Source organism: Malus domestica, chromosome 08 (assembly GCF_042453785.1).
Source record: "Malus domestica chromosome 08, GDT2T_hap1".
Lineage (NCBI taxonomy): Eukaryota > Viridiplantae > Streptophyta > Magnoliopsida > Rosales > Rosaceae > Malus > Malus domestica.
Genome location: NC_091668.1, coordinates 2,062,501 through 2,088,773, shown reverse-complemented (window position 1 = coordinate 2,088,773; position 26,273 = coordinate 2,062,501). Strand labels below are relative to the sequence as shown.

The window sequence follows — 26,273 nt, the reverse complement described above, 5'->3', positions numbered from 1 at the left end:
GTGAATATTTTTGTTTTGTTTTGTTTTTTAAATGGAAAGGAGAGAAGGATAGTGAGAGAACGTGAAAGTGAGAAGAAAGAACCTTTTTAAAATTTAAAAATAAATAAAAAATTAGAGATATCATAGGATTATATGGAAAGGGATATTTTTGGATCCCTTTCATCTAATTATTCTCATTAAATAATTCGGGCATTTGAAATTTGATCTAATAGCTAAAATTATTATAACTTTTAGAATGGGTCCCTGTTTTTAGTCATTAGATAAAATATCAAAGGTCTGGATTGTTTGATGAGAATGATTACGTGGAAGGGATCCGAAGAGGATCCCTTTCTAGGTTATATTTGGACGAGGTTTTAAAAAAAAAATTGTAAAATTTGGTTTGTGCGAAGTTATTTTAAGATAGTATTATTCACACATTTATTTTTTCTTCCCATCCACCCTTGGTAATTTTGGTCATTGATTTTCTTCAATTTATTCGATCTAACTGTTAAAAATTAAGAGAAATGTGTGAGAAGTAAAAATAAATGTGTAGATAGCACTACCCTTACTGGATCCGGAAAGGATCCCTTTCTGGATTATATATGGGTGAGGTTTTAAAAAAAAATTGTAAAATATTGGTTTGTGTGAAATTAATTTAAGATAGTACTATTAACACACTCATTTTTACTTCCCATCCACCCTTGGTAATTTTGGTAATTGATTTTCTTTAATTTATTCGATCTGACCATTGAAAATTGAGAGAAATATGTGAGAAGTAAAAATTGGTGTGTAAATAGCACTACCCTTACTTTATTGCTCGTGATTTTGTATTGTAATAGAAGATTAAATTGTCTTTTCTCCATTTGACAAAGATAATTTTGTTAATAAGTAATTTATATTAAAAAAAAAACAACCGCGATGGGAATAGGAGTCGAGAGTTGCCAAATTCGGGACCAAGAAATAGTTACCAAATTACTGCCTTAATTTTTTTGTTACTAATTGATATGGCGTGTAATATAATATTTTTTACTTTTTTGGTTAATAATCAGGTTTAAAGTGTGTTTGAATAAGAATAAACAAAATACATACATATCAGTTGGCACCTCTAGTATTATGCGAAGTTAATTTGTATGTTAAGTATGTGTCTAATTGTTCATTTGGTAAATAATTTTGAAATGGTATTTTGATCATTTGGATGGTCGGATATTACCGTTTGGTACGTGAGACGGAACGAAATGGATTGGGACGAGGCGTTCCGTCTCATATTTGGTGTGCCTAAAACGAATGGAACGCACTGTTCCACGGGACGAATTTTGGGTGAATTTTTGTTCTGTCTCACCCCCTGGAACGACTCGTTCCACATTCGTGGAACACAAAATTATAACATCTTCGTCTCCTTCTTCTTCCTCCTTATTTCCATCTGAGGGCATCTTTGCTCCCTTTCCGTCCCGTTCTGTCTCGTCCCGTCCCTTTCTATTCCGTTCTGTCCCGTCCCGTCTGCATACCAAACGATACCTTACCATGCACATAGTCTGATCTTTTGTACGTGTTCCTTCTACTAGTATAAATTTTTAGCTTCATGTACGTGTACCACTCACCATGCACATAGTCTGATCTTTTGTACGATTGATCTGATCGAACATATATATATAGAGGAATGTGCCCTCCCCATCAGAGATTCTCAAAATCATGTACATACAAGAACACCATGCACATAGTTTGATCTTTTGTACGATTGATCTGATCGAACATACATATATAGAGGAATGTGCCCTCCCCATCAGAGATTCTCAAAATCATGTACATACAAGAACAACTCACCATGCACCCAATCTCACTCCTTGTAAGTATAATCCGATCAACTGGTTGATCAAATTGCCCTATTGAAAAATTTCTCCCAATTTATAACCTCGAAATCTAGTGATGTTTTCATGTTTACTTGTCAAAATATTTTTGTTTATACCATATTGACTAATTCCGAAACTACAAAGCATCGGTCAATGTTATACCGTCAAAGACCCATAAGAGTTTCCCTCCAACCAGGAGGCCAATCACAGGGCGACACGCGTCAACATCAAAAGCCAATCACATCATGACATGTGTCAATGTCAGAACAAAGCTATAAATTCTCTTCTATAAAAGGATATCATTATCCTACAATAATTCCTAATGTCATTTGTACTAAATCATTTACTAGTACTCACTAAATGAGAGCTTGAACCTATGTACTTGTGTAAACCCTTCACAATTAATTAGAACTCCTCTACTCCGTGGACGTAGCCAATTTGGTTGAACCACGTACATCTTGTGTTTGCTTTATTGTCTCTATCAGTTTACATACTTATCAACACTAGTGACCGGAGCAATCTAGCAAAGGTCACAAACTTGACACTTTCTATTGTACCAAAGTCCTCACTGATTTTGTGCATCAATAATTTTATTTTTGGAATTTTCTGTAGCCTTCAAGTGTGTGTCAATTATATTCTCCCACCAAATTTAGAAGGATTTTGATTTTGTTGATGGAGATTATCTTTTTCAATGTTAATAAGCCATGTTAATTCTGGAAATGTTGGGGTTCATTTTCAGGATTTGCTTTTTGTGAAAATATTTTTTGAAACAATCTTTTGTAAAATTGCAAGTAAATTTTAGAAAAATATTTGAAGTGTTTATTACAGAGAAATACATAATTAGTGTTTCTCGCTGAAAACACTTACTTTTAGAACTCATAATATTTTCTTTAAAATTGCTTTTAGTCAATTTAAAATCTCAAAACAACCCTTAATTTGTTGATATATGTAATTGTAGGCCAGTGGTATATCATTGTCCGTCCTTTGGATTTCATCAAGTGGCACTTGCACATATCTCTTTCGGGGAAGTGGATCCTCCCCGGATCCATTTTGTACGAATCCTAAGAATCCCTATATTTTAGCTGTTCACCGTGCATTGTGTAATTAGTTTTTATCAAGTATTATTTATGTTTAATTTTAAATAAAAAAATCAAATAATTTATGACAACAAGATGCACGATTAATGGTTAAAATATGAGGATCCCTAGAATCCTCACAATTTGGATCCGAATGGAATCCAATTCCCTCTTCCAGCTAATGAACTCCTTCAATTATTATTAATTATTTATTTTGTACCTACCAATTAAATAAAATTCAAAACAACTAAAATCCACGTGCTTTTGCATGCTACTAAACTTATCTACTAATTTCGACCTAATTCTTTTTGTTTAATCAGAAATTCCACCCAATTCACACAATTTTTAACTTATTTAAAAAAATAATACAAAGAGATTACAATTTTGGTTTAATCAATTTGATTTGTCAGTTCTAATCTTCTACCTAACAATCCTTAGTTTGAGAGGCATCATTTCAAAAGAATCACAATCAATGTCATGTTCAAAACTTGGAGCATGCAAGTTCGAGTTTTCGTATCTCGTCTGAGGTAATGTTTTGGTCGTTGAGAATTAACGACTCATTTAACTATTATTAACACACTAAAAATCTTATTTTTCACTCATCACACGTGTATTTTTCTTTCTAATTATATAAAGTTTTGAGTATCAAATGAGATTTTTTGAGTGCTAATAACAATTATCAACTGATATTGTTTATTATAATTATCACAATTTCACTTTCTCTTTCAGCACCGTTGTCTATTAATTAGTTTTTATTTATACAATCTTAAGACCGAAAAAATAAAGGTTATTTAACTAAAATGATTTGTGAGATTGACATAACTTGTCATTTTGGTCCATGACAATCAAAATCGATAAAATTGATCTCTGAGTTTGTTCATCATAAATTCTTTTGTCATTCTATGAAAAATCAGACAATATCCTCATTAATTTTATGTGAAAGGACCATGTGACCATATTTTTAAGAGTGTTTTTGTCCAACCCTTCAACTTAACGAGAATATTGACAGATCTTTCATGGAATGACCAAAATGATTTATGGTGGACAAACTTAAAGAGCATTTCTATCGATTTTTATTATCGGGAATCAAAGTGATCAATTATACTTATCTCAAAAACAAATTTAGCTAAAAAAAATTTATTTAAAATGAGTGTACGAAAAATAAGAGCTTGTTTAGATGTACTTTGAAAATAACTAAATGTGCTTTTAAATAAAATATTTTTGGGTTCCAAAAGCACTTTAAGTGCTTTCTGCAATAAGCACTAGTTATGTGCTTATTCCAAGAAACAGTTTTAAATGTTTTTCCATGATTTATTTGCATCTTTACGAAAGATTGGTTCTAAAAATATTTTCACCAAAAACGCTTTCAGTTATTTTAAAAGCACATCCAATCGAATTCTAATTTTTTTAACTGCAGGAACAAGGTTGTTAATGAATTTACTTGCACGCATGGTTCCCGTGGATACCAAACATTTTGGAGTGGAAGTACATTTGTCACCGGTTGTTTTTTTGGTCCAATTCTCCGATAAACGACGGAGTCCTCAACTACTTGGTGACATGTGTGTCGTTTTGGTAAATGATGTATAGTTTGGAGAAGGATTCTCTCCCCTTCTAATATTTTTTCATTTCCTTTTTATTTGAATGATTACGGTTAAGCCACGTTAACATCTTATATTGATTTTTTTATAAAGACAATAAAATAAAAAACAAAGCGTGATAGAAGGGGAGGGAATGGAATGAGAATAGAAGGGAAGAGAATCCTACTCTGTATAGTTTTATTGTTTTAGTGAGGTTCTTTCAAACTTCATTTTATTCCTTTTAGAAGCAATAGATATAGTAATATGAGGACAACTTTTATACTATGAATTTGTCGTTATTGTGATGTTTTGTGTCAATATTATATGAACAAAAATTAACCAACGACACAAAAGTAGTATGGCGTTGGTCATAATATAACGAGTTTTACACTTTTTTTTTAGTTTTGTGCCAAGGAGATGATATTTGAAATTAAAACCACTATTTTCTAACTGCACCACCTTGCATGAGAATCGCATGTGTAAACTTTTCATTTCTGTATATAAAATTTCGTATGACATTCATATCGCTACATGTTGTTACTAATCTTCACACGTTATAAGGTGTATATTTATTTATTATCCTATGTCTTTAATGTATTTGTTTTGTCGTCTATCCATAGTTTAGTACATCACTATATGCTGTTACTAATCTTCACTTGTAAGCGAAAGATTTTATGTTTAATTATTGCCAAAAGTGAATTTGAACCACATTATTGCTAGCCCATTGTGAGGTTTAGCCAACCTCTCCCCTTAGTGTAGATAATATCGTTGTAAAAAAAAAAAAAAAAATCAGTTAGTAACACCAAGTAGGGTGCAATTTGAGTTAGGTCAACTTGAATTCGTCCATGCCCAACTTGGTTTCAAACTTGACCAGGCGGGTCAGAATGAAATAAAAACTCGCCTCATGCATGTATTATCCATTCTGTTTCATATTATATAAGTTCGTACAAGTTATAGGATGACTTTGAAGTTTGTTGTTGGTTTCATTGGAATGAATGATAATATTGCTTTTATGTTTTTTTTAGTTAAAACTTTAGTATTCTTTTTTTAATTTTAACTTCGCATGGTTGAAATATTAGAAATGAACTCCACACTATTTGGTTTACTTTTGCGTGAATGATGATGTGTAAAGTTAAATTTCAGCTATTATTGATGTTGTTTGATTCAAAATTTAAATAGTCTTGCAAAATAAGCTGTTACAAGATTAAACTCAATAAAGTTGGATAAACACAAACCCAATGTAAGTAAATCCGAACTCAACTGAAACCTAAACTTGAATAAAATCAGCTTGAATTCAAATCCAACCCAAATCCAAATTGTGAATGTTAGGTTAGGGTTGGGTTGACCATCTACACCGTTCAACCCTCAGAGTTGCACCCCTTACACAATTAGAAAGTCTAACTAATGGGCCAGAAATTGGTTTAGTCCGGTTTAGGACAAGACCTTTAGGTTTAAGCCTGTTAAATTGGGATGTTTAAGGCCCAATCTACAGCTTACTTGCCCAAAATTTGGTTTGGATATTTAGTCCGAGTGAGTTATGACTTCTGAGTTTGTCCCTTAAACTCGTTCGGAAACTCGTTAGTCAATTCTTAAACTGCACTCCCTTCTCTCTCTCCCTACACGAACACTCCCAATTTTCCGATGTCTTCAATTCAATCCTCCTCCTAAACCACCGCGCACTCCTCCAGCGCCGCCGCCGCAAGTATAGTCAGTCAACCCACCCACCCATCCATTTTGAAACACACTCACCACATATGGGCGAGCAAACCCAGGGCCAAACCCAAACCCAAGCCCAGCCCCAGACTCCGACTCAAGCTCCGACTCCGACTCAGCCGCCGCCGCACCATGACTCCATCGACGATACCACAATCGCCCAAGTCGGCCCCACACCCACCGAGCTGAGCAATGCTCCGTCCAAGACCTCTTCCCCCCCTTCTAAAATCCCCTTCCGCCCCCGAAAGATCCGGAAGCTCTCGCCCGACAGCGCCGACCCCGCTTCCTCCCTTCAAATCGTCGTCGTACCGGAAGCCCCCAAACCCGTCGCCGCCACCAAGGCTTCCAAGATCAAGACCGTCCCGCAGCGCCCCGTTTCGGCGCCCAAAATTGTGGCGCGGCCGCTTTCCTGCGAGGGAGAGATCGAGACGGCGATTCGCTATCTCCGAAACGCCGATCCGCTCCTGGCTCCGTTGATCGACCTCCACCCGCGGCCGACCTTCGACAACTTCCACACCCCCTTCCTTGCCCTAACCCGCAGCATTCTCTACCAGCAACTCGCGTACAAGGCCGGCACGTCGATCTACACGCGCTTCATCGGGCTGTGCGGCGGCGAGGCCTGCGTCGTACCCGAAACCGTGCTCGCCCAGACGCCGCAGCAGCTCCGGCAAGTCGGAATTTCGGGCCGGAAAGCGAGTTATCTCCACGACTTGGCGCGGAAGTACCAGAACGGCATTCTATCGGACTCGGCGATTGTAAATATGGACGACAAGTCGTTGTTCACAATGCTGACGATGGTCAACGGGATCGGGTCTTGGTCTGTGCACATGTTCATGATTAACTCGCTGCACAGGCCCGACGTGCTTCCGATCAACGACCTCGGAATCCGGAAAGGCGTTCAGCTTCTGTACAATCTTGAGGAGCTGCCTCGGCCGTCGCAGATGGAGCAGCTGTGCGAAAAGTGGCGGCCTTACCGGTCAGTAGCGACGATGTATATGTGGAGATTTTCTGAATCAAATGGGGCTCCTTCGAGTGCGGCCGGTGCGAGTCTGCGACCACAGCAGCTTCAGCAGCAGCAGCCGCAACAGCAGCAGCAGCAGCACTCGCAGCATCCCCAGCAACAGCAGCTTATGGATTCCTTCAGCAGTCTTATTAATATTGGGTATAAATTTTAATCCCTTTCACTTTAATTAATACCCAGATAAATCCATTTGCTTGATGCTTGTGCATAGTGTCTTTTAGGAGTCTTCACTCGAAATGCCGGGTCTTGTACTTATTGGATGATTACTGTGTTTGCTTGAGAATATTACAATGTTGAAGTTGTGCTTCACTTTCTCTGAACTATGTCTTACTCTGGGAGTGTAGCGCTGCCCGATCGTTGCTGAAACATTTTTTTATTTTATTTATTTAGATCAACTTGTTATTCCTTGTAATTTCATGTTCACTCGTAGAGTTGAGCTATTGTTGAAGTTGTGCTTCCCTACTACTTTGTAATATGTTGCCTGTTTTGTTACGTGCTTATAACATTGTCATAGCGCGAAGCAAGTGGAACTTCTAAGATTCTGTATTCCTTCGACACTCATCTCTCATGTTCCCTCCATGCTTGTTTGATTGAAAAACCACCTAGAGCTAAGGGCATTTAGTTAACGTTACATCATGTGTCTCTTTGTTGGCGTAATGGAGAAGCGAAAGGAAATTCGGCCACTTCTACCTTTGTTAAAAGAACCATGTCAACGTGTTATGTGAAATTTAGTTTTAGGTCAAATTTACTTTCTTCCACTGAAACAGAAGGTAAACATGCCCTAGTACATCATGCTAAATGTAAGAAGATAATAAGCACTCTTTCTATTGGGTTTTAATGGCAGGCATAGATTTTATAAAATGTAGCTATGTTGATGAACGTTACGTGCATGCTTTTAATAGTTACATGTTTGATAAACGTTACGTGAATGCCTTTAAATGGAAAGGTTAAAAACTGAGCTTTCTTTGTCTTTTATTCTCCATGTACTATCCCGAGTTTGTGTACATCTGTATTATCCCAAATAGGCCACAACCAGCAACTTTTTCTTTCTACTTCTTCCATGACAACACTTGAATTTTACGTATTTTCCATTTCAGCGCTTCAGCATTTAACCAAAATGCGAAAGTTACTTGGATTTTTTTTGCCATAGAAATCTGTCAGAATGTGTTCGTCAATTCCCTTTCTTTACACCTTAAACCTTTCCCTATTGAGACCCCAAAGTATTTCCTCTACCATTTCAGCCTCTTAATGTATTAGCTCTTTTTCTTCATCTTAGAACACTCCGAAGAGCATACGTAGGTTGTTTCCCAGTCTATCCGCATCAGCTTAGTTGCTTGGTATTTTTCCCGAGCTATGAATTATGAAATATGCTTGTAGTTTCTCAGTCAGAGCCGTAGTATTCCAAAGAGGTAAAGGTGTATGGAAGTAGAAGAACAAGATACAGCCATCACTGTTGTCAGCAGGTCTTTGTAAGTTTTCTCTTTTGTTGATGGTTTTAGGATTTTGACCAATATATGCTATTAGTTGTGCGGTACTCCAGTTTTTGTTACTATTGGTTTATTGTGAAGAAATTTCTTAGAGGCTGAGAGCCCTAAGAGTTTTTTGGGTCGATATAATCTAATTGAGGACCATGCACGATAGTACGAACTATTGGTTTACCATTGCTTGTGGGTCCTGTTTTATTTGTATTCTAGTCTTCTGCGAAAATCTCTTCTTATTGTCCCTGTATCTGGTTCAGTGGGTAGTAGCGGTAGATTTTCTAGAATCAATATTACATGATGCACCAACATTTGCAGTTTTTCTTTGTTGCTTGTTATTTGATTGCGGTGACGACCAATTTCTGTAACTGTTATTTTGAGTATGAACTCTGGATTAGTTTAGCAATAGTTCAGTTTTCATCGTATTTAGCTATTTGATGAAATAAATGTATGTATGCAAAAGTTTTAATTGTTGTTGCTTTTTATGGAAGGAATGGGGCATGCATTCACGATGAACTATCCTTTTCCATGCCATGTGATGCAGGGCCTGTACCTGGGGACCTTGATCGGGAGTGGAAATGAGATGTTTGTCGGTCTATCTGCCATCTTCTGTTTTTTTTTTTTTTTTTTTTTTAACTCAGCTTGGGCAGTGCAAGAATAGTTCTCCTGTGGAAAGTTTGCTGCCGAAAGCTCTGCGACATTCAAGCCCCTCCAAGGACCAGAGTGTATCGAACCCTATTCAGTAATTATGTTTTTGGGATTGAATAAATACTGTCTGTTCTCTGTTTTATTGTCTTCAATTTAGAAAACATCGATTCTATGTGGGCGACGAGACTTCTTGTAGGACTTGATAGAATGCAATGCATCAATGCCTTTACCCATGTAGGTTCTGTAGACATGGAAAACACCCTTCACCTGTGGATGCTATCCGGCACTCGGCGTGGGTGTGGAATCAACACCTGAGGCCATAATTTAGCTGCTTTAGATTTTGCCCTAGCACCCAAAACAGCCCTTGTGCATTTTTGTTGTTTATGCATATTGTTAACTAAATTTCAAAGGACAAGACTAATGGTGTTTTTGCAGTCTGCTTTCTCTGTTACACATGAGCTTCAGCGAGGAGTCTTTTTCTGGATTCGGCTTTTCGCGGTTGCTTGCTAACGCTAAGGTACCGGTGTCTTAACGATGTTTCGATCTAATTTCTGCATTCAAAATTTTGAGGATGATGCCAATGATATTCAGTGACTCTGCGGGACTGTTTTTCTTGCGCTTTTGAGTATCTTCATGTTCTGTGCCCAAATGATCAAAAGTTGGAAAGGTGATGATGCCCAGAAGGCTCATGGATCATTTGGGCTAGCCCATTAGTTATAATTGGGCTGGGCTTTGATGAAAAAGGTTCCCATCTCCCACTCTCCCTGAAAATACCTGTATTACCCCCATGTAACCAAGAAATTACCGAATTTCACGCCTCCGCCCCGATGCCTTCTCGTTTTGTTTTTCGTTCATCAAGCGTGAATCGTGATGCTCCCAAAAGTGAGGGGAGAGGTGGCGGGAGAGGAGGAGGAGAAGGGTGGAGAAAAAGTGAGGGGAGAAGAGGAGGAGAAGGGTGGAGAAAAGTGGTGGTGGGTGAAGGGAGAGGAGAGAACTTTCTTTCGTTCTCATCAATGCTTCAAATCGTCCCTCGTTGAAATTTTTTCTGTGAGAGAATATGCTATAAATTAAACCAACAATTATATGTGATTAGGCTAAGGTTGATGAGTTTTCCAATAATAATTAGCTCATACTTTTAGTGAAATTTTTACACAAATTTTGCTCTCGGCAAGTCAGAACACGATGGTTTTACTCTACGACATGATTTAGTAATAATGCAATGCGTGTCCTTTTCTAAGTGCATATCAATTTTGAGAATCTAATCATAACCATGTCTAGTATTGAATGTCACAAAGAAAACTTAAAAACCTAATTTAGTGCTATGATGAAAGAAGTCGCAAGTTTAACTTTAATTTTCTTTTGCAGATGATTCTTTGTCGCAGTGAAGAAAAACAATGATGCGTATGCACCTTGGTGCGGGTTCGATCTTTACCGACCATCTTTTCTTCTTAACAACTAACAATTTCACCAACTACAGTTATAGTTTGTAAAAAAAAAAAAAAAAAAAAAAAAAAAGATTTCATTTTTCTTTTTATATAATAAAATTTTAAATTATTCACACAATAGACTAGATACGATAATTTAGTAATGTACTCTTTATTCACAAAATTAAATTTAAAATCTTCTACTTACATCTGCAGATATACATCGTAAATTGTAGTGCTAAGTGATTAACAAGATAGGTAAGTTATTACCATAAATAACCTTAATCAAGAATTAATACTTTAGGACCCAAATGCCCTTTAGGAAAATACATCATTATCAATTGCATAGGACCACAGGAGGGACAAAATCTGTAATTGGCCCTATGTGTCTCCGGTTGATGGTGATTGGTGGCTATATCAATAATATAATATTAAAAATAGTGGGCCGTGGACCCAATAGAACCGTTGAAAAACTAGATCTTACGGCTTTTGTTTCACTATGCGAGTTGGGCTTTTACGCTTTGTATATTTTTTGAATCTTTCGGGCCCACATTTGTAGGACCGTTACCCTTTTTTTTCAGGGTGTAGGACCTCTTCAGTTACCCATTGATCAGTGATTCAGTGGCAAAACATGAAACGGCGTGTAAGGTTTATATCATTCATTTTCCTGAACTTGGAGCTGTCGCCACATTACCTTCAGGGTCCAGTGATATTTATATGGATTTGTAAGTAAAAGGTTTTAGCCGGTCAGTATTACAATCTGGTAGTATTCATTTTCACTTGTAAGTGTGATGTCTTAGATTCGAATCTCGCTGATAGCAAATTCGATATCAAATTAGATTGTTCATTGTATGACTTAACCAAACCCTCTCTCAAAAAAGGTTTTAGATTTGTCTCCAATGAGAGACGAATCCAATACCAAAATATTATGGCTAACTCATTGTTGTGTAACTTAAACTAAATTTCACTTCTCGAGTGCAAAGATAAAAGGGAGATTAGCTACAAGAGTCACCCGTTGAGCATTGGCAAAAGTCGACTGTAGTGATTCATTGGTGCCGAATGAAAGGGCCGTCAATCAACGAATAAAAATTACTCCAAGGATAACAATCTTTTATTTCAGACCTAAAATTCTGTAAAATACCTTGCAGATAAATTGGAGGAGTTATAGTTATGGAAGTCATGCTTGCAGTATGCTATTATTAGATATTGTTTTCTCTTTTTGTATCTAATTAATCACACTCCTGACGTGCCTAACATAATTGAGTAACATCCTGTGAAATTTGTGAGCCATGGAAGTGGCATCAGGTAACGAAGTAGTAGGGAGAATTAGAAGAGATTTTTCAGTTTGTCGGAAAGACGTTTCGGATGAATTAAAGTCATAATACAAGTGGTTGGATACTTAAAAAAATTCAACCACTTGTATTATGACACTTGATGTACCGATATTATTCTTAGCACACTAAAAAATTTCTCAAAAATTAGGATATGTCCTGCAAAATGTAGGATTTAAATAACTTTTTATGTGCACAATTGTTATGATCACATGTGATATTATACATACATTTATATTATAGTACATGAGTTTTGAATTTTTCACATATTAGTTATGTCGAACACATGTATAAACATTTGAATAGTAATTAATTAAATAATTTATCCCAAACTTAAGGAGTATTGTTTCGAAACAAAAAAAAATACATATATATTAAGTCGCACAACGAGTCAAATCATTATTTAGTATCGAATTTAATATCTACTTAAGTTGACCTTAATATTTTACACTTACAAATATGGAAGATGTCACTAAACCATTGTGGTGACTTTTATGCCAGTATTCTATTGTGGAGGTACAATCATGCGTGACATAATTTATAAAAAAAAATTACTCTTATCACATTTTTTATACCCGAAATGAAGCCTACATATGTTTGTGTGTTTTACCTCTAATGTACCGGATAATAATAAGCTACTGTTTTTACTGCTTAGTTTGGTTGAGAAAGGAACATATCACCGAGCAGAAAAAATAGAAGGAACAGATTCCATTTTCATCTTCTCCATTATTTCTGTTCCTTAAAACATATAAGGTGCATTAAAATTCCAGTCTGAAATTAATTTTTGAAGGAAGAAAAATAAAACTTGAACAGAATTGGTGGGAAAGCTGGACTGAAAAAAGGGAAAAGAAAAGAAAAACAGATGAATAGTAGCAGCAGGTCGCTATCGCAGAGGTAAAGGCAAGTACCAAGGAAGACGTGGAGAGAGAGAGAGAGAGAGAGATACAGAGGGAGAGGGAGAGAAAGCCATCGATTGCATGAGAGAAAGGAAAGGCAATGGTATTGGGTTTGGTTGGGGCAAGCGTGGTTGTATGATCAGATCAAAGCGTTGCAGAAGACAGCACGTTAGCCCTTTCAATTCCTCAGCTCCTTGATGCTTCTGAGTATGAATCAGACTCACCGAGTTAGTGAAAGACAGACTGAAATTAAGAGAGAGAAAGAGACATAAGAGAGATAGGGAAAAACGACAAGACCACTTTAACAGTACTTTTCACTTTCACCCTTCCTTGTTTAGTTATTTTTGCATGGAATTATCCTATTAATTGTAACCCACATCAGTTAGATATGAAAGTATGGATGCAATTTGACTGCGTAATTGTTTTAGGTAAGTTAGTTGTATGAAGATTTATTGGCATCTAAGCTGCCTTTTTCAATTACTTGATTGCTTCAGTTGCTTGTAGTACAACGAGCGTATGAAGATTTATTTGCATTTGAGCTATCTTCTCAATCAATGTCATCACCTTAAGTAAGTCAGTTGTTTGTATTATGACAGACAAATAAAGATTTATTGGCATCTTAGCTGCCTTTTTTTATCACCATAATATTTTTAGCCAAATCCATTGTCTGTATTATAACGGGTGAATGCAGAGTTATTCATGTCTAAGCTGTCTTTTCGATAACCGTGTTTGCTTTAAATGAGTCAGGTGTCTGTATTATAATTGGTGTATGAAGATCTATTGGCTTTTGATTTGCCTTTTTCGATCATCGTGATCAATTTAGATAAGTTGTCCGTATTAAAATAGCAGGTGCATGAATCTTTATTTACGTATGAGCTACTTTATTCGCGTTGCATGATTAATTGTTTCATGTAAGTCATTTGTCTACACTATAATATGTATAACTAAGAAAGGTTAGTATTTACACCCTTGAAAAGTTTAATTTATCCTCACATTGTCACTGCACGTTAATTTGTCTAGGAAAAAAAATGCTCAAGACTAAGTCGTTATTCTTGAGTTGCAACAATTAGCAAAATACAAGCTTTAGTTGTTGCATTTCAGGGATCATGATTTAATTTCTTTACAATTTCAACAAATGTAGCACAGGAAGTGCACGTTCGTGGTGTTTGTACAGTTTGAGTTATTTGTCAATTTTCGAACATGTGTTTTGTCTCATTGCTAACAAGATTTATTCGTATCTGAGCTGTCTTATCGATCACTGTAATTGTTTCAGATAAATTAGTTGTTTGTATTATAATCCATATAACTAGTAAGAGATAAGATTTACAAATCCAAAAGTCCAATTACCCTAGCATTGTCACTCTCACAAGTTGATTTGTAAAATGCGACAACGAAAACTACATAGACTATATATACATAAATATATCAGGCCTTTTATGCAAAGGGATCCTCATTTTTTGAAAAAAATGAGGATTAGGTGTGGGGCTTACTCCACATCGAATTTCAACGATCCGAACTGTCTATTTTGTAAGTCTCGATTCATTGATCATCTTTGCAAAAATTCAATTCAATCCGAAACCATTTGCCTATTTAATTATCAAGATAAAATTTCATTTTTTCTTATATAACAAAATCTTCGTTAATTTCTTTGAACCCAATTATATGTCTTAAACATTTCCGATTTGGTTAATATTTTGCAAGGCTGATCTATGAGGTGCAACTTGAAAAATAGACGGTTCAGATCATTAAAGTTCGATATGATGTGAACCCCACAACTAATCCTCATTTTTATAAAAAATACGAATCCCTTCATTTAAAAATTTCCTATATATATATATATATATAAAGTCTTTGCTCAAACCATAATTTGACCAATCAATCAGTAGTATCCTTATGGCCTATTGAAAAAAACAGTTAGTTAGTCTTCTTAGTATGTGTTTAATTAAGGAAACATTAAGCAAAAAGTGACGATCATCAAAGGCAAAGATTACGTCGCATCAAAGGGTTGCTGGAAATGGGCAAGTTTGGGTCATTTGAGAGGTGAAGTGTGTTGAGATAAGAAATGGCAAAAACAGGGGCAATAATGGAAGGGGGAGGAAGGGGTTGAGGGGTAAGGGATGGGTCCTACTGTGGCAGGGCGTGGGAGAGGTCTGAACATGACGTTGTCGGTTGTTTTGTAATCTGCAAACTTGCAAAGGGAGAAAGCCAGCGTGTGCAGTGTAGTACACTACGCACCCCTCCTCCCTCTCACTCCTCTCCTCTCTCTCTCTCTAGTTTTTCTCTCTACTCTCTCCTTTTTTACTTGGTATACTAGTTGGTTTGGTTGGACTCTATCCTTCCCGCTGGCCTCACCACAAGCAACCAACCTGTCTCTTGTTGGAAGCACAGAAGCACAAAAGCACCAACATCTCAATGGACCCAGCTCCAAACCCAGCCTAAACCCAGCACAAACCCAGCTGTCTATCTCTCTCTCTCTCTCTCTCTCTCTCTCTCTCTAAAACCATATAGATGTTCAAGCAGTCATGCCAAAGATGCTGTTGCAGCTGTTTGTTTCTATCTCTCTTTCTTACAAACTGTGAGTACTTTCATCTCTCTCTCTCTCTCTCTCTCTCCATAAAGCTGTGTTTTTCGCAAAAACAGTTGAAAATTACGACATGGGTTTTGGTGGGATTAGCACCCTAATATTTAGTACTAACTTCGAGACAAGATTATATATACTAGGAACAGGATGGATACACATTTAAAGATGTAGCTACATAGCTATATATATGCCTTCTAATTTTGTCATATATTTGAAACATATTTCTGCCTTTTTGTGTTTTTCTTTTTGTTTATTTTAGAACAGCAGAGATTAATTAACAGAAGGAGGACTCGGAACCCCAAGAAAGTACACAAATACTCGTTTGAAATCAATGAGACGATGCTTTTGTGACAGCTTTTGGTATTAAATTATTGAAGATTGTGTGTTTTTGTGAGAGAATATCAAAAAATCCATGGATTTTAGGGCACAAGATAACGAAATGAGGACGTCAGGCTCGCTAAGCTATGCTCATTTAAATACCAAAGAATCATCGCCGTCGCCAGCGGCAGCAGCAGATCACCAGCAAAAGAGAAGAGTTGGGATTCACAATGGTACTGGGAATTACGGTTCTGCCACTGCTCCTCATCACCAGCACCAAACCCTAGACAACCACCACCCAGCTGCTATCCCGTTGCAGCCGTTGATCCGCGACCCAGATCCGGATCGTGCCCTATCCGGGACCCCGGTGGCCCCACATGAAGCCGGAGTCGGTGGCGGTGGTGGTGGGCCCAAGTCGTTGGCAAAAGTTGTTAGGTATAGAGAGTGCCTCAAGAACCACGCGGCGAACATTGGTGGTAATGTCTTCGACGGCTGCGGAGAGTTCATGCCGAGCGGCCAGGAGGGGACGATGGAGGCTTTGAAATGTGCGGCGTGCGACTGCCACCGCAACTTTCACCGCAAGGAGGTGGACGGGGAGACGGCGGCCTTCAGTCCCGGCTCGAGAAGGTCGAGCATAATGCTGAGTCCGCTTCAGCTTCCGCCGCCGCTGCCTTCGCCTTCCTCGGCTTTGCACCATCACCACCACCACCACCACCACCAGAAGTACGCGATGCCTCCGATTGTCCAGCCTGTGAACGTGGCGTTCGGGAGCAGCGGTGGAGGGACGGAGAGTTCGAGCGAGGATCTGAATGCTTTTGAGGGTGGAACTGTCCCGCCGTTTGCTTTGTCTAAGAAGCGGTTTCGGACAAAGTTCACGGTGGAACAGAAGGAGAGGATGATGGAGTTTGGGGAGAAGGTTGGGTGGAGAATTCAGAAGCAGGATGAGGAGGAGGTGGAGAGGTTTTGTGCGGAGGTGGGAGTGAAGAGGCAGGTGCTTAGGGTTTGGATGCATAACAACAAAAACACCATTAAGAAGCAGGGTGACGTCACTGCTACTACTAATGCCATCGCTACAGGTCTGTCTTTTAAGAATGTGGAGGGAGAAGGAGGGGAGGGAGGGGCAGCAGCTGAAGATTAAAGGGAGATTAAGAGTAGTATTAAGATTAAGTGTTAATTAAGTGAGATTTGTATAAACATGAAACAGGCTTAGGCTCCCAGCGTTAACTAGATCAGATATCTGCATGATTATCGTTCGTCAGTAGTGAAGGGAGGACTTTGTTATTGCTCTAATTATTCAGCTTTATTTCTTGTTTAACAAGATCTTATCGTATTAGTTTTGCCATGCCATGGAATTGTGAGGAAGACTTTGAAGTAGTTTTCTATATCCAGGAGTTATGTTGCAAGTTTTTTTTTTTTTTTTTTTGTCTTAATTGTTGCCACACCTTGATGGAGGTGTGCTGCTCCTCGATCATCGTGTATCTTCTCTAATTGCTTATTAAATGTCTTTCAACTTAACAAAAGATTAGCACTAATAACTATTATTTTTGTGATAACACTGGTAACTTTTTGTTAAGTTGAAAGACACATGTTAAGTAATTACATAAGAAATACGAAGTTTTATTAAGTTAGAAGACACGTGTCAAGTGCTTAGAGAAGAGACACGAAGTTTGAAAACAGCAGACCTGCTACTGTTAGGCAAACATACGAGACATCTTCAGTATTTTGATTCTACTTGACCTCACGCTGTTTACATTTGATGTGACTTGGCCCTACATTAGTTTTATTTAATGTGAGAACTGCTCTAGTTAGTCAACTTTACCAAAATTTTCTAGTACGCTTCGTACTTTTAGAGTTTTAGTTGTTAATTTTTTTTGTTAAAGATGTAATAATAAGATCTAACGACCCAAATTCTCAAAGCATAAAATACTTCGTTAAATATGAGAAGAAAATGTGTCACTTTGACATGACTATTCTGACAAAAATTGAAAAATTAAAAACATGGCACGAGTAAGTTTTTTTTGTGTGGTTGAAATCTAAAAGACATGAGTTACTATGCCATATTTTCTTGATCTTCTTGATACTTTAGCATGGTTGACTTTGACTTGGGTTAATTGGGCCTTTCCATCGAATCCACTACGAGTTTAGAGATTGATGGCCCAATTAGGCCCGTCCCAATTTGCTTTGTGCGGAAACTATCTGCAAGTGCATGCAAACCATTTGCATTCCTGAATTGTGTCATTATTTTAAGGTAGAAAAAAAAAATTAAAACAGACAACACAATTAGTTTGAGAAATGTTATAATAATATTTTCGTTGTAGGTAAGTCTTTCCCCTAATTGTGAAGTGTCACTAAAATTTACTCCCGTTTCGTGTTTGATCCTCACAATTAGTCTTTTTAGCCAAATTAGTCTTTGAGATTGTCAAAGTTGCTCACTAAGGCTGGGATTTAAAATTGATAGAATTAGTCATTGAGATTGTCCATCGTCAATCATTTTGGTCATTCTTTGAAAAATTTCTGTTAAATTGAAGAAACCACCAGTTCAAGAGGAGGGGTTGATATGACAAAAATACTCAATGTAACAAAGATTTCACAGACGAACAAAAGTGATTGAGGGTGGACAATCTCAGGAACCACTTCTATCGATTTTAAATCTCAGAGACCAAAGTACGGAGTTATGACGATCAGAAACCATTATGAATAAAAAGCCTCACAATTATTACCCTCAAATAATTGTCATTGTCTTTAAAGTTCAAGATCATTTTCTCAATGGATTGAGTTTCGTAGCGCAAGTGATTAAAAACAATTAGGTCAGCCTAATCAGGGTTTGTAATTGAAATGGTTAAAACAGTTCCGACTGCATGAAATCTTAAATATCGCTTATATTAAAAAACAAGTTGGGATGCAAAAATTGCATAAATATGCTTTAGTTACAACATTGTTGAATCTCTTATTTTACAAATAATATATGGGAATCTAACATCTCTAGCCTCAACTCCTCTCATGAGGTAAAGATTCAACTAGGTAAATCTTTGTCCAAGTCCAACAAACCAAAAAGTAATTACAACATTAAAAAATTGAAGATTACTGGGCAGTTAAAACAACCTTATTATTCTGATTTCGGTGCCTTTGAGCTGCTGTCATGGTCGTCATCATCGTCGTCCGAGCTGAAACCCATATCACTAGAAAGTAAACTCGAGTTAATACATAATTAATCTGACAAAATTGATGATGTATATGTAAATAATTAAACCAAAAAAAATGTGATAACGTACTGGAATTTGTCCGTAAACCAATCACCCCATGTTGACGCCGTCTCCTTCGCTTCCTTAAAGGCATCCGATTTGGACACGCTATCAGCCGCATCTTTGGCGGCCGTGGCAGCGGTGTTTATGTGATCCTTTGCAGTTTCCAGGAAATCGTCGTCACCCAACACCGCCTGGATCGACATAAGCAACACCAATGTGAAAATCAACACGAACGCAATCTTTGCCATTTTTTTTTGTTTGAATTTTTGTTTTTTGTAGTATCTTTAAACAAATAGTTCAGAAAACACAATTTATTTATGTGAACTTAAAATTAGGATTGAAATTGTGTTTTATTTATAGGATTAAGTGTGGCTGATCAGGGGCATATATTTAGTAAATGTTTAGGGTGAAAATGAAAGGAAATGCTAAATTTAGAGTCCAAATTGAATTTTGCCCTTTCTCCAGCATAAATTTGTGGTAACAGAAAGCTCCCTTATTAGGAGTGGTACGTAACAAAACCTATAAATTCGAGTGTGGCATGCTTTATGGTGTTTTTCTTTACTTTTTAACAAATTATATTATACTAACACGTGGTGTTATTAATTCATCGCATTCGTTTTTTTATTTATTTATATGTTATACTGACATTTGATGTTATTAATTTATTGTATTATAAAATGTTCATTTATGTTTAAGTTATATCCTAAACTCATGAAGTATCAACAAAGTCGTCCAACCATATTAAAACGCTTTAGCCAGTGAGACCACGTGATCGTGGAGGTGGTCTTCTCTACGGATGACATATTATGTGTTTTGTTCTCTCTTTTTTTATTGGTAAAAAAATTAGGGGGTTTGTGAGAGGGGATGGGATCAAAACATGGGCCAAGTTACCACGAAAAATTAAGAGGGTAGAGTAATAAGTGTCTTTTTTTTTTTTTTTTTTTGTAATGTGTATGATTCCGCACAGACACATAATCCGATTTCTGGACCTCAAAATTTGTTGTGATGATGCGTGTCAGGTAAAAGGATGTGTAAGCCATACACAAAAACATTAGGCCTAGCTCTCTCGACACAAAGTTAAGCGTCCAACGAAGTCCATCAACTTTTAATTTAACGTTAAATAAATTTAATTCGTCAGTATTCAATAATTGGGGATGTAGCTCAGATGGTAGAGCGCTCGCTTAGCATGCGAGAGGTACGGGGATCGATACCCCGCATCTCCATTTTTCGATTTCAATTTTTGCATCGCATTGGAACAAATTGGAAAGGACCAAAGCACTTTGATACTGTTACAGATCGTGCATTTGATTAGTAATATATTTTACTTAATCTGCCTGTATCCATTTGTTAATCTGAGATTTCTCATCACCTGCAATATTCTGATCGACGAATTGTTTCACCGGTAATATTGTTTGTGGATCTGCTATCTTTGCTGTTTTAGTTCTCTTCTCCTCGTTCTGGGGATTTGCTATTTCCTCTTAGTCGTTTTGGTTTTGTTATCCTTTTTCTTGGTATGATTATTGTAGTGTTTTTTTTTAATTATACTTCATATATGAGCGTTGTTATGGAGAGAGATTCGAGACAAGATTTGGCGTGCAAAGATACACGATCTTGATTACTTGTACTCCAAGCATGTTGACGTCATATTGTGGTTTTAGTTCATAAAATAATAATTTTGAATAGGAAAACCAAACACAAAATACAAAGAGAAACACATAACATATATTTTCTTGCACACTAGGCTTTTGGAAGGAAGGAAAACAACAGCTAGAGAATGACAGATTAATCCATTTTTCTTCTTTTTACAAGTCTTCTGTTCCCTCCCATCAGATCTTCAAATTTTTCATAAGCCTGATTAGATAAGAGAGTAATTAGCACTAGAAATATATATTAATTCCATCTTCGAAGTAATGCATAAATTTTTTTTGTAGATAATATCAAACCTCCAAGTTGAATAAGCAATTAATTAAGCATCTTTTGAGCTAATTGAGCAATGTGATTATCCCAACACCCCAAGTGGCATTATCTTACTAATCCCACAAACGCCATACTTAATTAGCTTAACAGACTGAATTAGCATCTTTTTGCTAGGAGCTTTCTTTTTTAAGTAAGATGTACTGTGTTTAATATATTCCCTGGTGTAACGCATGGATTACTTGGTGTGTATTTGTGTATGTGTAAGTAGTATATATTTATAAACATTTTCATGAACTAGAAAAGCTGCCAAGAGGTTTAGTTAGATCCAACAATGGGGAGAGTTTTCAATGTACTCGAAACATGGTCACATACATCATGTCATTATACAAGTAGGGGCACTTGAAACAAAAACGTTTCTCCACTTTGTAGAATAACTAGCGTACCATCTCGTGTTTTGGGTACACTAAAAAATCTATGCTACCAATGACAGTCGCTTGCAAGTCTAGGAGAATTTTTCAGTTTGTTCTGGAACACGGCCCCATATACCAACTTTCATGATACAATTGATTGAAAATGTATATTTTCAAGTTTTGAACCAATTATATTATGAAACTTGGTATACCTGGCTGTCTTCCTTACATGTTGAAAAATCTCTCCAATCTTTGGGATTAATGAGAGAATGTGATAAGTAATTAAAAGGAGTGTTTGGCGTCACACAATGTTTCTCAATTACTTTAGTCATAGGATCATGTGCGTGTGCCATCCAAAACAAGTACGGACTAGATTTCATGTGGTTTTCTTTTTCTTTTTTTATTTTATTATTATTATTATTTTTATTTTTTTATTTTTTTCTTCTTCTTCCTTAGGAATTGCAGTTGAATATAGTATGGGATGTGGATGCATATACAAAATATATAGAAAAAAAAAACATATAAAATTTATTGGGGAGTACTCAAGTTAGTGTTTTTAGTTTGAATTGTCGCTTCGATAAGTGGAAAACATAGTGAATAACATTATGGAAAGGGAGGGCAAGAAGAAACTTTTCAGTATGTCGATAATACAATCTAATACATCAAATGTCATAATATAAGTAGTTGGGTGATTGAAAAAATAAATTTCCAACCACTAATAATACTTGGTGTACCCGATTGTGTTCTCAGAACACTGAAAAAAATTTCATGGACAAGCTACAAACCCATACAGCTTTCAACTAATATATAGCTTTTGAATCCCATGTTGAGAGTGTGACTCTCACGTCTGAGAATTAAAACCATACGTAACAATTTAGGCGATCTTCTGTTTCTTTAGTCAATAATAATTATTTTTATGTCGAATGCTCCAGACTAAGATTGTATCAAAACCAAGTTACGATTGACATATTTTCAGGGAGAAGAATATAGACAGCATGGAAAATCTCTTGCAATTTTACGTGGGGAAGGTGAATTGCACGTTGGGGAATCAAAACCTAACATAATAGTTTACACTTAAAAGGAAGAACATATTTTCATGCAATTTTACGTGGGGAAGGTGAATTGCACGTTGGGGAATCAAAACCTAACATAATAGTTTGTACGATCTTCGTCTTGTTGAGTCATAACAATTTATTTTGAGTTGGTTGCGGAAATTCTAATATGCCATCAGAGCCGAAATACGATTGACATTATTACAGTAAAGAATCCTCTAATTTTTCAGTGTGTCGGGAACACAGACCATTATACTAAGTGTTATGATACAATAGTGAAATTTCTTTTCAAAATATCCAACCATTTTTATTATGACACTTTAGTGACCAAGCCGTATTCCTAATTCATGCACTAGGATGTCTAGCTACTTTCAAGGAGAAGAATATGGACAGTATGGATTAGCTTTGAATGGTTAGAAGCAATTAAGAGATTATGACAAATGAAAACATAACTACTCTTACCTCTGCTCGTCACCAAATCCTCTGTTGCTGCCGCTGCCGCCGGCGGACTTATAATTTGGTATAGGGACATGGCCGGATTCTATGTGCATGAGATCATGCACCAGAATCTCGTAGTGCCTCTTTACTTCCTCTGCAGATTTTCCGCCGACGGCCTTGGCCACATTATGCCAGCGGTCCTGCGTGTCCTTGTCGTACACGGCCAGCGCCTTCTCGAACAGCTTGTTCTCCTTCGGCGTCCACGAGGAGTTGAAATTCCTCGAGGAAGAAACCGATGCCATTGCGATCTTACGTGAAGATATAAACCGGAAGTTTGAATCGTACGCCGGTTGCCGCGAGCTGATAAGATGAGTGGCAGAGGATAATGTGTATGGTGTTAGGGAGCTAAAGTTAAACGAGGGTTTACAAAAGGGACTCAGATAGTGAAGAAGTCAAGGGAATGATGGTATGGGCAAGAGGTGGCCATGCTACTTATAAGCAGGTGGAGGAGGAGAGACTCGTGGGGCTGTGGCAAGTTGTGTGAACTTTAAAAATTTGTCGTTGGTTTCGGATACTGCTACAGTGATGTTTTTTTGACAAGTCGACGAATATTTTAAGGACAGAAGAAGATGGGATTCGCTTGATTGAACAAATGGTATATTTTTGAGAATTTACAGCCTGTGGGGATTAGATCCCAATTCGCCCCTTGTTTCAAACCCACAAAGAACACGTACGTATAAGATACTCTTTGTCTTCTCAAATAATGAAAGTATAGTATAACTGCTTAAGAAGTTTTCTGATCTCTACTCAAGTTGCGAATTAGCTTTGGATGTACATTCTTAACATGATATCGTAATTATGTTATTTGTATGACAATCTAACAACTTAACGTATTCTCATATTACTAAACAGGAATTTGTCGTGTGTTAGATTAAAAAGATTTGCATGTGGGACATGAATTTTTTTTCAATGTGACTGGAATATGACTCGGTATACCAAGTATTATAAGACAAGTGGTTGGAAATTGGAAAAAAAAAATCTCTAACCACTTATACTATGACACTTGATGTACCGCCTCGTGTTCCTAGCACACTAAAAAATCTCTCGTGGGACACATCTTGTAAGCACAACACATGATAAAGTCTAAATTAGTACTTAAATAGTTTTAAATTTGAACCCTTACTGTCAGTTAATTTTAAGATTTTTGATAAACAATTAGTTTTACATCGAATGCTCATGTTTTGAAGAGATTTTTTAGTGTACAGGAAACACGGTCCAATGCATTAAGTGGTTGGATACTTGAAAAAAAATTTGATCATTTATATTATGATACATAGTACACTGGTCCGTGTTTTCGACACGCTGAAATTTTCGACATTCTAACATATTTGTCTATTATTTTTAAATAGTTAGTAATAAGATGGCAAGATAGCTATGATGATATGTAGCATGACATTTATAAAAACGTGATCGTTTAGCCTTCATCACAAAAGATATGGACAACAAAAAGGGTGATGATTTGAATGGAAACCAAGAAGATGTAAAATGGTCAGATCATGCACGAAGGAGATTGACGATCATTTTTTCTTTTTATTTGTGTGAGTTTGTCAATTGCTTGTCCCATCATTCACTCTCCCATACCCTTTTTAAACATGTCAGAGTCGAAACATCAATTTTGAAAAAAACAACAGATGTACATCAGGACCTTGAGAAAATTTTCGGATGAGGATTATCTCCTCTCATGTTTCCATTCCTTTTTTTTTACATTTTCTTATTTTATCTTTCTCTTGTTATAAAAAATTCATATAAAATATTAACGTAATTTAACTGTAACCATTCAAATAAAAATAGAGAAAAAAAAAAGGAAAACAAAAAGTGAGAGAATCTTATTCCAGAATTTTCAATATGCCATCACGGTTTGGTACGTCAATAATATTATTATATTTCATGTATCATATTATATTTCTGATACACTGAAATTTTATTTTACGGCCTCACTGGGGCCTGCTATTAACTTAGGGAAGGGTAACATAGAAAATATAAATAAAAGGAGATTGGGATTTGTACGCAATTGAATATTGGAACTTGGAAATTGGTGGTTCAAAACAGCAGCTTCTAATAAGCTACATTCCAAAACGGATTTTTGCAGGTTGGCCAAGCTGCTGGCTGAATCAGCACTCAGAAGGGGGCAGTCAACCAAGTGTTGCTGTTTAGTTGCTGTGTCAGTTTTGGTATGCAGTTTACTTGCCGCTAGAAATTTTTAGTTATAATACAAATACGGATAATACATCATGTGTTTTTATACAAGTGATGAAATTTTTTAATTTTTAAGTTATTAACCTTTTAACACATATAACCCACAATTTATATAAGAACACGTGGTGTATCATCTCGTATGACTGTCACACTGAAAAATCTCTTGCTTACCGCAATAGTCAATTATCAAGATCCAATCTTTGGTATTTGCTTGAGAAGATTAATTTTCCCTTCACTAACCTACCTTTAAAAGTGTTAGCAAAACAAATCAAGCGGTCGCAAATTTATAGAAATATGTGTTGCAATATTATAGTGTAGGAAATTTCTTAGTTTAGGATTCTATAAGAGGAATGCTTGATATCTTTGAGCCATTTATGTAAATTGGGGTTGAGTGGGTTACCCTTTGAAGGTGTTGATGCAGAAATCTTTGAGCCGTATGGTTTTTTTTTAAGAAAACTAATGAAAATGGTTTGAAAACTTTTAGTTTTAATGATAAGGACAAAATAAAGGGTAAAGTGAATAATACCATGATTGACGTTTTAGTGTAAAAATGTGGTTTTTCATTAAAGTGAACAGTACTGAGAGTTTTTCGTTAAAGTTCCCAAATTGGATTTGGTTTCGAATTTGAACATCCAGCTTCTGTTAATGAATTTGTCAAGAACTCGATAAGATATTGAGTCACCCGTTAAGAATCAGATAAGATATTCAATCACCCATTAAGAACTCCATAATATACCCTTTTGCCTGATCTAGACATTAAGCATGTCAATTTCTTGCATAACCCGTTAAGATAATCAGTACGGCACGAACTGTTTGTTGGACCTAGCTGTAGACGAATCCAATTGATTTTTGGGAATTTTAACGAAACACTCACGGTACTGTTCACTTTTAACCAAAAACCACATTTTTACATTTTCCTGGTACTATTCACTATATCTTTATTTGTCATTTTTCACTAAAACTAAAGTTTTTTTTGGACTTTTCGTTAGTTTTCCTTTGATTTTTCTGTCCTTCTATTGTGAATTTAACAACTTAATAGTCTAGAAGATGGTATTTTCTGTTGTCA

The 26,273-nt window shown here is 36.5% G+C and overlaps 3 protein-coding genes, 1 long non-coding RNA gene and 1 other non-coding gene across 6 annotated transcripts; 3 read left to right on the top strand and 2 right to left on the bottom strand.

Annotated features, from left to right (window-relative positions):
* Positions 1-6,007: 6,007 nt before the first annotated feature.
* LOC103420942 (alkylbase DNA glycosidase-like protein mag2) lies at positions 6,008-9,572 on the top strand. Of its 2 annotated transcripts, none has more exons than XM_008358977.4 (2): positions 6,008-7,354; positions 9,236-9,572. In XM_008358977.4, the coding sequence occupies exons 1-2, from the start codon at positions 6,234-6,236 to the stop codon at positions 9,255-9,257; spliced, it is 1,143 nt and encodes a 380-aa protein (XP_008357199.3). In that variant the 5' UTR covers positions 6,008-6,233; the 3' UTR covers positions 9,258-9,572. The 2 variants fall into 2 exon arrangements, with proteins under 2 accessions (XP_008357199.3, XP_008357198.3); XM_008358976.4 differs by having other exon boundaries at positions 6,032-7,354; positions 9,183-9,572.
* A 5,528-nt stretch (positions 9,573-15,100) lies between these two features.
* LOC139198392 (zinc-finger homeodomain protein 2-like) lies at positions 15,101-17,271 on the top strand. The gene is made up of 2 exons (XM_070827061.1): positions 15,101-15,565; positions 15,831-17,271. The coding sequence occupies exon 2, from the start codon at positions 15,984-15,986 to the stop codon at positions 17,025-17,027; it is 1,044 nt and encodes a 347-aa protein (XP_070683162.1). The 5' UTR covers positions 15,101-15,565; positions 15,831-15,983; the 3' UTR covers positions 17,028-17,271.
* Positions 17,272-18,750: 1,479 nt separating this feature from the next.
* Positions 18,751-19,451, bottom strand: LOC103420944 (uncharacterized). Its single transcript, XR_527166.3, has 2 exons — positions 19,162-19,451; positions 18,751-19,068 (listed from the first exon to the last, which is right to left on the bottom strand). It is a non-coding gene; the product is annotated as an uncharacterized lncRNA (long non-coding RNA).
* An 833-nt stretch (positions 19,452-20,284) lies between these two features.
* TRNAA-AGC (transfer RNA alanine (anticodon AGC)) lies at positions 20,285-20,357 on the top strand. Its single transcript has one exon. It is a non-coding gene; the product is annotated as a tRNA-Ala (tRNA).
* Positions 20,358-20,786: 429 nt separating this feature from the next.
* On the bottom strand, positions 20,787-23,538 carry LOC114826439 (protein RADIALIS-like 3). Its single transcript, XM_029106636.2, has 2 exons — positions 22,976-23,538; positions 20,787-20,985 (listed from the first exon to the last, which is right to left on the bottom strand). Exons 1-2 carry the CDS (start codon positions 23,251-23,253, stop codon positions 20,961-20,963), a joined length of 303 nt encoding a protein of 100 aa, XP_028962469.2. The 5' UTR covers positions 23,254-23,538; the 3' UTR covers positions 20,787-20,960.
* Between the last annotated feature and the right edge of the window lie 2,735 nt (positions 23,539-26,273).